Source organism: Mus pahari, chromosome 14 (assembly GCF_900095145.1).
Source record: "Mus pahari chromosome 14, PAHARI_EIJ_v1.1, whole genome shotgun sequence".
In the NCBI taxonomy this organism is placed as follows: Eukaryota; Metazoa; Chordata; class Mammalia; order Rodentia; family Muridae; genus Mus; species Mus pahari.
The window spans coordinates 87,233,408-87,246,107 of NC_034603.1; the positions used below are offsets into that span (position 1 = coordinate 87,233,408).

Consider the following 12,700-nt stretch of genomic DNA (forward strand, 5'->3'; position numbering starts at 1 on the left):
CGCGCGCCGCTCAGGGATTGGCTCTCCGGACGTCCGCTCTGATCTTCGAGTAGTTCATTGGGCCGTTAGGCTGTCCTGTAAGTTCCGACGTGGGAGGAGCTGCCGAAAGCCAAAGTGGAGTGGGGCAGGCAGAGGGGCGGGGCTTTAAGGAGGCGGAGCCTGCGGGTCCCGGCACTCTCCGAGCCCCCCCTCCCCGCGCATCCCTGGGCCTCTCCGGTGTCTGGTAGGACCGCGCCTTGGTGTTTGTGCCGCCTCTCCCCATTCTTTCCTAAGTGCTTTCAAAGACACTGTCGGAGTCTCTGAGCTCTACTGCTGCTAGTGTATAGTTGTGATCTCTCCTGTCTGCCAAAGGGTTCGGGACACCGAAGCTCAGATGTCCTCTCCAACAGAAGTTACATTAAATAACAATGTTATAAACTCAAATGCTTTAAAAATTATCAAATTATCCTCATATTAATCTATGAACAAGTGTGTGTGTGTGTGTGTGTGTGTAGGTTGGGATGGTGGCCCAGTGTCATGCACGTGCTAAATAAGGACTCTGCCATTGAACCTCAGCCATTTTTTCCTCTAAGAAAGCATCTCATATACACGTAGCCCAGGCTGTCCTCGAACTCACTATAGAGCTGAGAATGACCTGGAATTCCTGATCCTTTGCTTTCACCTCCTAAATCTGGAATTACGGGCAAAGTGCCACCACACCTGGCTTGCTTTCTTTCTCTTTCTTTCTTTCTTTCTTTCTTTCTTTCTTTCTTTCTTTCTTTCTTTCTTTCTTTCTTTCTTTCTTTCTTTCGTTTCTCCCACCTGCCTCTGCCTCCCGAGTGCTGGGATTAAAGGCGTGTGCCACCACGCTGGGCTCATCCTTTCTAAGATTTATTATGTGTATGTTTCTGCATCATGTGGAGGATGCTGGATCTCCTGAAACTGGAGTTATGGATGGTTGTAGGATGCCATGTGGGTGCTGGGAACTAAAACCCAGGTCCTATGCAAGTAAGTGCTTTTTTTAAAATTATTTTTTATATACTGGTTTTTTGAGACAGGGTTTCTCTGTGTAGCCTTGGCTGTCCTGGAACTCACTCTGTAGACCAGGCCAGCCTCGAACTCAGAAATCCACCTGCCTCTGCCTCCCGAGTGCTGGGATTAAAGGCGTGCGCCACAACGCCCGGCTTATTTTATATATTTTTTTTGAGACAGAGTTTTCTATGTAGCTTTGGTTGTCCTGGAACTCCCCCTGTAGACCAGGTTGGTCTTGAACTCACAGATCTACCTGCCTCTGCCTCCCAGGTGCTGGGATTAAAGGTGTGTACCACCACCACCCAGCATAGTAGGTGCTTTTAAACACTGATGGCGGCTTCTTTTTTTTAAATTAAGAGAAAGGTTTGGTTTATACATATCAAAATTCACATCCTTTGGTGTCGGGTAAACACACATTCAGACTTAGTCACTCTTCCGTCACACCCTACAGAGCTATTCCTTGTTTAATCTCAGCTGCTTCAGATACCAGCTGGTTGGGACCTTGTTTTGTCTTTTGAGGAAAAGTCAGAGACAAGATGGCACAGAGTGTCTTCCTACACCCCACCCTGACCCCCCAAAGCTGGAGGATCCACTCTGCTGTCCTAGCCAACATGTTACCTGACTCCTAGAATGCAGCAAGCAACTGTTCCATGTGAGAGTTCGCACAATAGAACCAGCTGAAGACACTTGCTGGCTTTTGTGTAAGCCCAGGTTTTCCCATCTTCTGCAGATTCCTAGGGCAGAAATCAGTGCTATTTAAGAAACTGCCAGAATGTTTTCTAGTCACTGCCCAGCCAGTGTCCCGGTTGGTGTCTGTTCTTTCCACTCTCGGAGTGTTTGGGATCCTGTTCTGTCAGTGACGCTAATAGGTGAATGGTTGGTGTGTGTGCGTGTGTGTGTGTGTGTGTGTGTGTGTGTGTGTGTACTGTAGCTGTCTTCAGACACACCAGAAGAGGGTATCAATCCCATTATAGATGGTTGTAAGCTACCACATGTAGTTGCTGGGAATTGAACTCAGGACCTCTGGAAGAGCAGCCAGTGCTCTTAACTGCTGAGCCATCTCTCCATCTCACAAGCTGTGACTCTTGGAACCCAAAGCTGTTTGCTAGGTGTTCTCCTGGCCAGGTGAGTGGTTTGTAAACCACGTGGCTCATCTGCCATCCCTGCATTCATCTGCCTTCATGTCTGTCAGATCCTTTACCCACTTTGTAATTTGGGTGGTTTCTTAGTTTTGAGCTTTAACCTTTGTGTGTGTGTGTGTGTGTGTGTGTGTGTGTACACTCATGCCACGGCAAACGCGTAGAGGTAAGGATAACCTTCACGAATCAGTTTTCTTTTTCCACCGTGTGGGTCCCAGGGGTCGTACTCTGGTTGTCAGACTTTGTGGTTAAAAAAAAAAAAAAAAAAAAAAAAAACCTTTACCAGCCTAACTATGCCATTGATTCCGTGTTCTCAGCGAGGTTTTCACGTGCATCTGGGAGACATGTAACCTAAAAAGTCTCTCAGTGTTGGGCTCAGCTTTCCATTTCCTTAACTATGACATTAAAGCTTTCTCCCTTTGATAAGGTTTCTTCCCCACCACAGGGTCTTAGTATGTAGCCCTGGATGGCCTAGAGCTCCCTATGTAGACAGGGCTGGCTTCAGTTTCATGGCGAGCCATCGCTCTGCCTCCTGAGTGCTGGGATTAAAGGGGCATACCACCATACCTAGTGTTTCTGATTCTTAGACTACGGTTCACTTTAAATTTTTGTGTGAAGACTGAGGTATGGGCCAAGATGTTTTCAGTTTTTTACACATTGCTAGCTCCAACACTGTTGACGGCTGCTACCTCCTCATTGATCCACTGCAGATAAAGAAAAACCCCTGACCAAGGGCATGGCTCAGGAACCTGGGCTTGTCAGGTTCTACCTCCAGGATGTGGGCGCTGTTGCTGGCCATTATTTGTGTATAAGACCCTGACAATACGGGCCTTGGCTAGCACAGCTGTGATGAACTCTCCTCTGGGTGTGGCATTTGTCTTAAAACCAGGCACAGGGGTGGAGGGGTTCTAAGTGCCACCCCTACCCCCAGACATCACCAACTAGGGAAAAGGCCACTCTTCAGTGGTACACCGGCCATGAGCGTTTCCCTGATCCTCCAAACCTTGACTTACCAGCTGAACCTGTGTGAAAATGTTTCTGTCCCTGGGGTCCACAGAAAAATTCCCAGTTTGAAAAGCCACACCGTAGGAGTTGTAAGATCATCTTAACTGTTCTCTCTCTCTCTCTCTCTCTTTTCCTGTAAACTTTGTATGACTCCCCAAATGACCTGGGAGAACAGCCCAGAGGTCCTGAACTTACCAGTACACACAAGGCCCCGCGTCTGACACAACTGAACACCTGCGGAGACTCTGGTGGGGTTTGGGATGGTCCCTCTCTGGCCGTGTCCTCCGCTCACCCTGGAGCAGCATAACCACAACTTCTGTTCAGAATATCCTCCTGGCCCTTTGAGGGGGAGGGCAAAGCAGCACCACTGAGAGGCCACCAAACCCTCTAGGAGGGGACACCTGCTCTCCTCAGGAAAACAAGTCCTTAAGGTTAATAATAATAAAAATAATAACGGGCTGGAGAGATGGCTCAATGGCTAAGAGCACTGACTGCTCTCCTGAGTTCAATTCCCAGCAACCGCATGGTGGCTCACAATCTGTAATGGGATCTGATGCTCTCTCCTCTGGTGTGGCTGAAGACAGCGGCAGTGTACTTATATAAATAAAATCTTAACACAAAAACCAACCAGCCAAAGTGGTTGTAAGCTGTGTAAACACGTGTTTATTGAGAAAGTGCATGTCGCAGCTCCACGGGCTCTTCTGAGAGGACGACTCTCTCTCCCGTGTTCTACAGAAAACTGGGGCAAGCTGTGCACCCAGCGCTGGGCCCTACAGGAACTGACGCTGGAAATGGCCACAGGGCACTTGTCTGAGGAAGCTCTGAGGGCCACAGGCACCTGCCCAGCCCCCTATCCTCACGGCTGTGGCACACAGCTACTTTGACCTTTGACCTCCCTGAGGAAGGACCAGAGATCAGAACCTAACTGTGAGCCAAGCTGGTGCTTCCAACCCTCTCCAAGTGCTCACTTCTGAGAGTCAGGCTGACAGGGCTTGCCCAGGATACCCAAGGTCAGCCATGCAGCCTTGCTCCCGGCCAGCTGTCACCATAGGAATTCAAGTCACACAATCACTGCCAGCACCTAGCAATAGGACAGGTCCGACGGGGACTGAGGTAGCCTGGGAGTTGGGGGTGGGAGTTGGCCTCAGTGTTCAGCCTCCTAGAGACAGCAGCATGGGGCAGAGGGGCTGTGGTCCACAGCCTTGGGGAAGCCCTGCCCTGAAGATGTACGAGATGGTCTCCCGCTATGGACAGACTGCTAAGAAGGTCTGTGTGGGTCTTGCCAGGAAGAAGAGGGAAGCCAATCTCAGGGGCACGGCCAGAGTCAATTCCCAAGAAGCAATGGGTGTGCAGACATCTTCTGAGGCATTGGTTGACCGTATTTTCCACATCTCTATGTTGGCTGGTCAGCACTAAGGGCCCATAACCCTTCTTCAGTGACTGTTCTGAGCACTGGGAGGCCCATCCGGGGCTCACCTGGCTCAAAGGTCGCTGTACCAGTTTCCTAGGTGAAAAGAAGGGGCCAGAGAGGGCGAAGGGACAGCCAGAAGACACCAAAGGACCGCTCCTTCGTGAACACAAGGACAGGAGGCCATAGGCCCTGGGGCCCTCCATACGAGGACAGAGGGGATGCTGTACAGCCGGGCCCAGAAAGTCACATGTTTAAAAATGCAAAAGCTGATGGCTCTGAAACTGGAGCTTCAGTGGTCGCCGTCTGTAAATCGGCCTGGAGATCCTGAGAGCGGGGGCAAGGCAGGCGGGGGCAAGCTACCAGCTCCATGCCGGCAAAGAGAGAGTTGGGGCTCCACGGGAGCGGACTGGAGCTATTCTTCGGGGTGTCTGTGTTCTCCAGCCTCTGCTCAGCTTCTGTCCCTTGATCACTAGAACATACCAATTGGGTTTGGACCTCGCTGGGCTTCTCCAGAGAAGACGGAGGTAAGGTATCAGGGGACGGAGCAGGCACAGGACTCCTGGGTACCACCGTGGCGGAGCTGAGAGGCTGGAGGAAGACCTGGCTCCCAGGGGCAGGCACGGGGCTGGTCAGCAGGTCAGCTGGGCCCACAGGGGCGGCTGCAGAGTTGGGCTGGGCACAGGGCCTTAGGGTAGGGAGCTGTTGTCCACAGGAGGCTTCAAAGTGTCTCAGGATCTGCAGTAAAACAGGAAGGAGTTGGAGGTTCCTGCTCCGTGCTACAAACAGGGAAGGACAAGGCTTATTTTTTCTTAGTACAGGCAGGTACCCAGAGTCATGAAACGGCATGAAACAAGTCCTACTGAACAAACGGCATGAAACAAGTCCTACTGATGGATGGGCAGTCCCAGCCTCAGAACCTTCCAGGGGACCAAAGAGACCTGATGTATCTGGTTGCTCTGGACACATGTTCCTGTAATGTTACCCTAAGTTTACTGGGTACTGTGACCAAAGGAAAGCTAACCGGTGCTAACAGTATGTTGGCTAACCTGAACTAAGAGGCTGTGGCAAATTTAGTAGCAACAGAGGAAGCAGGGGACCCTGGTCAGGTGTGCGGCCACGCCTCTAATCTCAGTACTTGGGAGGCAGAGGCGGGCTGACCTCTGAGTCATTGGCCAGCCTGGTCTACCCAGTAAGTCCTAGGCTAGTCAGGGCTACACAGTGAGACCCTGTCTCAAAATGTAAACAAACAAACAAACGAACCAACTAGGGACACAACCAAGACAGAAAAGGCATACACGAGGGGTCCAGGGACTGGGGGCTCTGGAGATGAGGCAGGTGACCTGCTCCTAAGGAAGACTTCTGAAGCAGAATGAGTGTGTGCAGCACACATGGTGGTGCCCTGGCCCAGAAGTGAGTGGGTGAGTGGGTGGGCGTCCCGGTAAGGAAGGAGGCCGTGGCACCCACGGTGCCAGAGTCCGGGGGTGGTGGGCACCAGCCACTAAGCAGGACCGTAGGGATGCACCCATAGGTGCTGGTCATGGTCAGCTGGGGCCACGCAGAGCAGTGAGAGCTGAGACAGTCTGCCACTCCAGGGCCCACTGCCCACCTTGGTGGCTTTGTTGGTCACAGGTCCAGGGCTGCCCGTGCCAAGTTCCTGCAGCTGCTGTCGGCACAGGAGGAGGACGTGCTCCTGAGGCAGGAGGTCAGCACTCCCAAAGGATGCGATGGCACACAGTGCCCTCTGTGGACCAGAAGAATGGGAGAATGGAAGTCAGCTCTCCAGGGCGCCTGATTCAGGGAGGTGAAGGCCACACAGGCCTGTGCGTGGCCCCGCCCTCTTCTTCTTGGCCTTGGGTGAGGAGGAGACACTAGCCATGCTGCTGTCCCCAACCCACTCTCCTAGTTCCCAAGTGGACCCTGTCAGCCAAGGGTGCCCTGCTGTCTTCCTGTCACCCACACAGACCCACGCAGTCCCCGTCCCCTCACAGGGCTCCCTCACCATCTGCTCGCACTCACTGGTCCCGACCAGCTGTCGGAGGAGCAGCTCCAGCACAGCCTCACAGTTGAGTAGGCCACACCTGTACAGAGAGGGGACAAATGGGATTAGGGGCAGCCGCAGCATGTTCCCTCCTACCTCGGGGGGGGGGGGGCACGCAGGTGGGCAGCTCACTCTTTGATGAAGTGCTGCGTCTCCTCACGGCTCAGGAAGACACGTGGCCCCTGCGTCACAGTCCTTACCAGATTCAGTTCTTGCTGGCAGTCGTTTGGCGGCATGGCCTCAGCCCTGGGAAAAGCATAACAGCAGGGCCAAGTCAGACACAAGGTCTCAGGTAGATGGGTGGGGCAGCACGCCTGAGCTGTTGACAGCCCCTCTGGGAGAGGTGGCCACCTATTCCACACACCTTTCTGCCAGGTCGCCTGGCTCCCGGCTGGTGCCAGAGTGGCTGTCACTGCCAGACCGACTGCCCGAGTCCGAGGCCCTGCTCGGGTTGCTGGTGCAGGAGGAATTCTGGGAACTAGGACTGCTGTCCAACTCATCCCAGCCGCCTCCAGCCTGCCCGGGCTGGTGTCTCACAGCTGAAAGAGACCCGAACGCAGTTAAGGCCCAGGGCTTTCCACAGACCTCACGCCATCTTCTTAGGGACTCTGGGCTAGGAGATAAGGGGTCGTGTCCAGAGCTTACAAGACAGCTCCAGAAACTCCAAGCAAACAAAATGGGGGAGTGCTTCCTGCCTCCTGCCCTTGTGACGCTCATGCCTAGGCACGAAGGAACCGAAGGAACCGTCTGGACCCCTAAGGGTGGCAACCCTTGCCTCCATACCTCTGGCCCCCAGGATGGCCCCAGGGAGTAGATTCCCAGGGTTGGGATATGTGTGGCTAGCTGAAGGTGTCACTGCAGGCTGGTAGGTATCACCATATGTCAAGGGTCCCTTGTTACAAGGATTATCAGGTCCAGGACGCACAGCGTTAGCCACTACCTCTGCGGCCCTCTGGATGGTGGAGAGGAAGGTTTCACCTGCGGAGCCTGTAACAGAGGAGGCGGCATCAACACCCCAGCCCTCCTCCCCTACCTCCGCCCACATTCCCCAGGATAGGGCCAGGGCAACTGTCTGCTCAGAGATATGGAGGTAAAGACACACAACACACGCTACAAGCACAACAGAGCAGCTGCACTGTGGTCTGGACACTCAGCTTAGAGCAAGCAGTTCTGGCAAGGGAAGTTCCATGGGGGTTGCCCTGGGTAGTGAAAATGTCCTTGTCCCTTCACTCAAGGGGTGCAGACAAGGATGGTCAGGGGCATACCCTTGCCTATGAGGTCCCCGAAGAAGGGACTTCCAAGTTAAAGCCCCAGGCAGAGGCCCCCGAGCTGCAGAAGAGCCCGTCTGCAGCAGCTACGAGTCATAGCTGGATGTAGCCTAGCATCCAGCCCCATGGACAGCTGAGATAACTTGCTCTGTTCTGTGCGGTTGTATAGACCCTCAACAAACAAATGTCAAGTGTCTGGTGAACAGGACCCCCCCCCCCCCACACACACACACACTACACTGTTACCACCTGTGCAGCCCTGGTCATCCTGAACCAGGCTGGCCTCAAACTCATAGATCTGTCTGCCTCTGCCTTCTGAGTGCTGGGATTAAATCTGTACAGCACCACCACCCAGCCTGATCCCCTCATCTCTCTACCCAAGAGCTGTGTTTCTTACCTGTCCGGCTGCTCTCCTTCGTGTAGCCGAAGCCTTGCAGAGCACTAAGAGGTCTGGCCTGGGCACCCATGCCTGAAAGACACTGGCCTCAGCGTGGGCCTTCCCCAGCCCTGCCCACATGCACAGAGACATCGAGGACACCGCGGGGAGTGGTCCCCAGTGGCATACCTGCGGGAGGCAGGGTCTGGGGCGGCTGTGAGGGAGGCTGTGGCACGGCGTCTGCGAACAGAGTGCTACCCAGGTCCTAGAGGAAGACGCGGATGCTGAGTCCTGCCCGCCGAGCCTGCTGCCCACCGAGCCCGCTGCCCACTGAGCCCGCTGCCCTGCCCATCCCCACTGGCTCCACTCTTGAGCTGCCCTACCAAGCACAGGGGGTGTGGCTCGGCAGGGAGGAGCGAGCTGGGTCCCATTCGGCAGGAAAACAGCAAGCCCCTCACAGACATTCTGTCACCCTGGACTCTACGCGGTGACCCTGCTCGGGGCTCACCTGGGCAGCCGCCCGCACCTTCTGGTACAAGCTATTCCCGTGAAGAGGATCTGGAGGCCCTGAGAAAGCTGCAGGGCAGAAGACAGACGGGACAGGCTGAGCCTGGGCACTCTTTGCTACCCACAGAGCAGGCCAACCCTCCCAGAAGATACATCCCCCAGCCCCCTCCTCAGGGGGTTGGGAATATAGCATTTAATACTCTCCCTTGACCACTCAAGGTAGCAAATCCACCATCTACCTCTATGATCGCGACCGTGTCTGCCGGAGACAGACCTCCCACCTCCCATACTCACTGAAGTTATGCCTACCTAACTGCTTCCTTGGGTCCATGCTCTTCCACCCACCTGCAACAGGACCCTCAGGGCCTAGCTGGCTGACCTGAGTCTCTGTCAGGACCTTTTACAGATTGTTTTGCCCCTGATTCCCAGGCTGATTCAGCCTGAGCTAAAACTTCCTCTGCTAAAAAAAGGTTCCCTCATGGAAAATAAGGTTTTCTCACACCACATTAAGTCACCCCAAAGCTCTCCTTGTCTCAGGGCCTTTGCACATGCTGGTGTATAGCACACACACACACACACACACACACACACACACACACGTGCGACGCGCATGCACACACACACGTGCACACACACACACACACACACACACACACACCTCTATACATGCCAGCTCTGCCTCATCCTTTCAGGGCTAAGAGCCATTCCTCAGAGAATCCTTAGTGGGCAGCTCCAGCACTGACACCTTTTCCATTTACAAGCTCAGACCAGTCAGGGCCCCAAGAGTAGCACCCAAGGGTTGTGCCAACCCTCCCCCACCCCCTGCTTTCTTTCCCTGGGCACACCTGTGACTTTCCATACCTGTGGCTTCTTGGATGAGAGCAGAGTTTCTCCTGAGGATGAGGAGGAAGGAGGAAGAGCCATGACCACACAGGTAAAGCAAGATCTTCAGCACCTGAGGAGGAGTCACAGATTCACCCGGCTGGCAGTTGCTGCGGGGCAGCTAAGCGCCCCTCCCCCACGGCCTGGCTGCAGGAACTGAGACCTCACCCTCTGCTGCCCGCTGGCCATGCAGACTCACCTTGAGCTTCACGTGCCCGGAGCTGCTGTCCAGGCGGTTCAGGAGGTACTCCAGCAGGCACTGGCTACTGCCTAGTGACTCGTGGGAAATCTCTAAGAGTCATTTGGGTTAGGGAAGCAGGTTGACACAGGCTATACCAGGAAGGATCTACTGGCTGAGACAGACTTGCCCTCCTGTGACCCTGGGCCTTCTCAGGTCTCACTCTATGAAGACCATCCCCACAGGCTTTGGTTTAACCAGCACTGGAACTTTTAGGGTGTCCTGGTCTCTACACTATTGGTATTGCAGTTCTTAGTGTTTCCCCCAAACCCTACTGCCAAACACATCTGGATACTAGGAAAAAGAAGTCAGTGCTCCTGGAATAGCAGAAGACCCCACCCTTGTGCAATAACCCCTCCTGCTATGTCAGGGTCTCCTCCGTACTAAACACTAAACCCACCAACGGCAGCAGTGCAGAAGGATACTGGCAATCTCTTCAAACAGGTAGCCTGGACATGGGATGTCATCATCTGAGGTCCCCTTCAACAGAATGGGGAGCTGAAGGGGAATGAGGGCCATGGTGAGCTGCCGTCTTATACAGGGTAGGTCCCAGCCACTGAAGGGAATGGAAGCAAGCCTCATGCTGACTGGGGCTAAAACTGCCCAGGAGAGAGTGGGGGGGGGGGGCGCAGTCATCTTAAGGGCCACGTCTGGCATGGAGGAGTGACCCGGGGAAGAGGGAAATCGACAAAGGCTCAGTCCCTGCCTCCTACACTCATAAGAGTGAGGAAATTTTAAATCTACCTACTTATCAGCCAGCAACAGCAAGAATCTCAGGGCTTTCTTTGTTTGGATGGGCGAGACGCCAGCCCTCCTGGGTACAGACCCAAGGAGTGGAAACCGCTCAGCTTGAGGGCTTCAAGGTTCCTTGAAGATGGCAAACTTCCATCTTATTGAGTCGTGAATCAGCGTGGCTGTGCTTGCTTCCTCCCTTCCTTTCCTGTCACGGCAAGCCTACGGTGTATATTTGGTTGAAATCTGGGAACACCCCATCTCATCCATCAGTATCTGGACGAGAGGGCGAGGTTTAGGAATATTTAAGACAAGTATGCCCTCACCGTGCTATTTGTCTACAGTGCCTTCAAGGGGATCTGTAGGGAGGGAGCTGCACAGTTCAGTACTTGAGATCTTGTCCCAGACTGGAGTGATCTGATCTCTTGTAGCAGGGGTTCTTAAAAGCCTAAGAAGGGTCCCTGGGGCCACTCAGTGCCGTCAAGATCCAATCAGAAAGCTCAAGGCAATCAATTTATTCCAGTCAACAGCCGGCAACAGGCTCCGCCCTTGCCACCCCGTGGCTATGGCCTTCCAGATGCCCCCTGACCCCTGGAGATGTACGAGCTTCCAGGATCTTCTGAAATGAAGCCTGGGAAGAGCCGATGGGCCCCGCTGGAGATCGCCCGCCGCCCTTGCGGTTAACCTTCTGCTATCACGGCGGGCACACTCATTCTCAGCAGCTGCTGGACAGTGTGTCCCCGCTAATCACACCCGGCGAGTTTCACTCACCCTGTGTAGGAAGCTCAAGCGGTCCCGCAGCGGCGGCACAGCTGCCATGGTTCAGGTAACCTCCCGACCTGCCCCGCTTCCGCCAGGCTTCGATCCTCCAATCGTCGCGCTCCTCTCGCTCCCTCCGGCCAATCGCTCGCAAGGGGCGGGCACAAAGGCGGAACCACCTGCGCCTCAGCCAGTCCAAAGTCCAAGGAAGAGACGGACAAGGACGGAGACCAATTACAGAGGCACGGGACTGCGACTCTGACCAACCAGAAAACAGGATAGGCGGAGAGCCCGGATGTTCACGCATTCGACTCCGGAAGAGGCAGGGCCCGAGATGGCGGCGCCCTCGAGGGCCTGAAAGCACGGCTCATGTCTGTCAACGGAGCGGTGTGGGGGCGTGTGCGGAGCCGTCTGCGAGCCTTCCCGGAGCATCTGGCGGCCTGTGGAGCTGAGGTGAGGGGCGGGCGGAGCGGAAGCGGGATGGGCGGCGACTCTGGTCAGGTCCCTGTACGGTCCGGTCTTCCCTCAGGCCTCGGCGTATGGCAAGTGCGTGCAGGCGTCCACCGCCCCGGGAGGCCGCCTGAGTAAGGACCTCTGCGTTCGCGAGTTCGAGGCCCTGCGGAGCTGCTTCGCCGCCGCGGTAGGTGGGCGTGTCCCCGCTGCGTCCTCCCCGTCTGGCGTCCTCTTTTCTGCCGAGCAACTCCAGCGAAAGGGGGACGGGGCCTCCAGGAAGGGCAACCCGATGAGACCGACCCCAGCTCCGCTTGGTTTCTCGCAGCGATTCCTGTCGGATGCCAGGCGGCGTCCTGCTAGGCACGCACCCCGGACGCACCCTGTCACCGAGGAGTCAAGTGCAGGGTCCGCAGCAGGTTCTCACTGCAGCACAGCAGCGATGCTGAGAGCTGCTTGGGTTCCTGATCCTGCCCTTCTTGCCCATGACCCCTCCAGTAGAGCTAGGGTCGGAGGTTAAGAACCCAGGGCGACAGACACAGTGCATCTGGTGCCGTTTGCTGGTGTTCCACAGTAGCCTCGGCAGGGAGAACGGTGTTTGGGGGAGCTGACTGCAGCCCAGCCTCCCCTGCACGCAGCCTTAGACTGGTTTCCCGGCAGAGGCTGTTCAGTCATCAGGTGTTGTGATTTTCTTGTTCCTTCTAATTTGACCCCTCCCTGCCTTGTGGCTGCCTCCCAACCCTGTGCCCCTCCCTGAGCGAGAAGGCGACCAGACAAGCCTTTACTCTTGTGGTTGGTGGCCAGCAGCTGTCATTGAAACCCTAGACACACTCCCAATGTTGACAGTTTGTGCTGTGTCTGCCACGCTCTCTGTGGCTGACCAG

General features: G+C 55.1%; 2 protein-coding genes across 3 annotated transcripts; one reads left to right on the top strand and one right to left on the bottom strand.

Moving 5' to 3' along the window:
• Positions 1-3,799: 3,799 nt before the first annotated feature.
• On the bottom strand, positions 3,800-11,484 carry Tepsin (TEPSIN adaptor related protein complex 4 accessory protein). 2 transcript variants are annotated; one of them, XM_021212777.1, is made up of 13 exons: positions 11,379-11,484; positions 10,301-10,373; positions 9,837-9,928; positions 9,617-9,710; positions 8,757-8,824; positions 8,438-8,513; positions 8,270-8,341; positions 7,388-7,591; positions 6,969-7,143; positions 6,737-6,850; positions 6,566-6,644; positions 6,173-6,307; positions 3,800-5,301 (listed from the first exon to the last, which is right to left on the bottom strand). In XM_021212777.1, exons 1-13 carry the CDS (start codon positions 11,424-11,426, stop codon positions 4,810-4,812), a joined length of 1,722 nt encoding a protein of 573 aa, XP_021068436.1. In that variant the 5' UTR covers positions 11,427-11,484; the 3' UTR covers positions 3,800-4,809. The 2 variants fall into 2 exon arrangements, with proteins under 2 accessions (XP_021068436.1, XP_029401907.1); XM_029546047.1 differs by lacking the exons at positions 8,757-8,824; positions 10,301-10,373; positions 11,379-11,484 and having other exon boundaries at positions 3,806-5,301; positions 9,837-9,926.
• A 210-nt stretch (positions 11,485-11,694) lies between these two features.
• Ndufaf8 (NADH:ubiquinone oxidoreductase complex assembly factor 8) lies at positions 11,695-12,644 on the top strand. The gene is made up of 2 exons (XM_029546547.1): positions 11,695-11,819; positions 11,896-12,644. The coding sequence occupies exons 1-2, from the start codon at positions 11,736-11,738 to the stop codon at positions 12,334-12,336; spliced, it is 525 nt and encodes a 174-aa protein (XP_029402407.1). The 5' UTR covers positions 11,695-11,735; the 3' UTR covers positions 12,337-12,644.
• The last annotated feature ends 56 nt before the right edge of the window (positions 12,645-12,700 follow it).

Coding starts and splice junctions, on each gene's coding strand:
- Ndufaf8 (XM_029546547.1), top strand. CDS start 11,736: ATGTCTGTCAACGGAGCGGTGTGGGGGCGTGTGCGGAGCCGTCTGCGA. Junction 11,820..11,895: donor TGGCGGCCTGTGGAGCTGAG/GTGAGGGGCGGG, acceptor GTCTTCCCTCAG/GCCTCGGCGTATGGCAAGTG.
- Tepsin (XM_021212777.1), bottom strand. CDS start 11,426: ATGGCAGCTGTGCCGCCGCTGCGGGACCGCTTGAGCTTCCTACACAGG. Junction 9,929..10,300: donor CCTGTTTGAAGAGATTGCCA/GTATCCTTCTGC, acceptor AATGACTCTTAG/AGATTTCCCACGAGTCACTA. Junction 8,825..9,616: donor TCTCATCCAAGAAGCCACAG/GTATGGAAAGTC, acceptor TCTGCCCTGCAG/CTTTCTCAGGGCCTCCAGAT.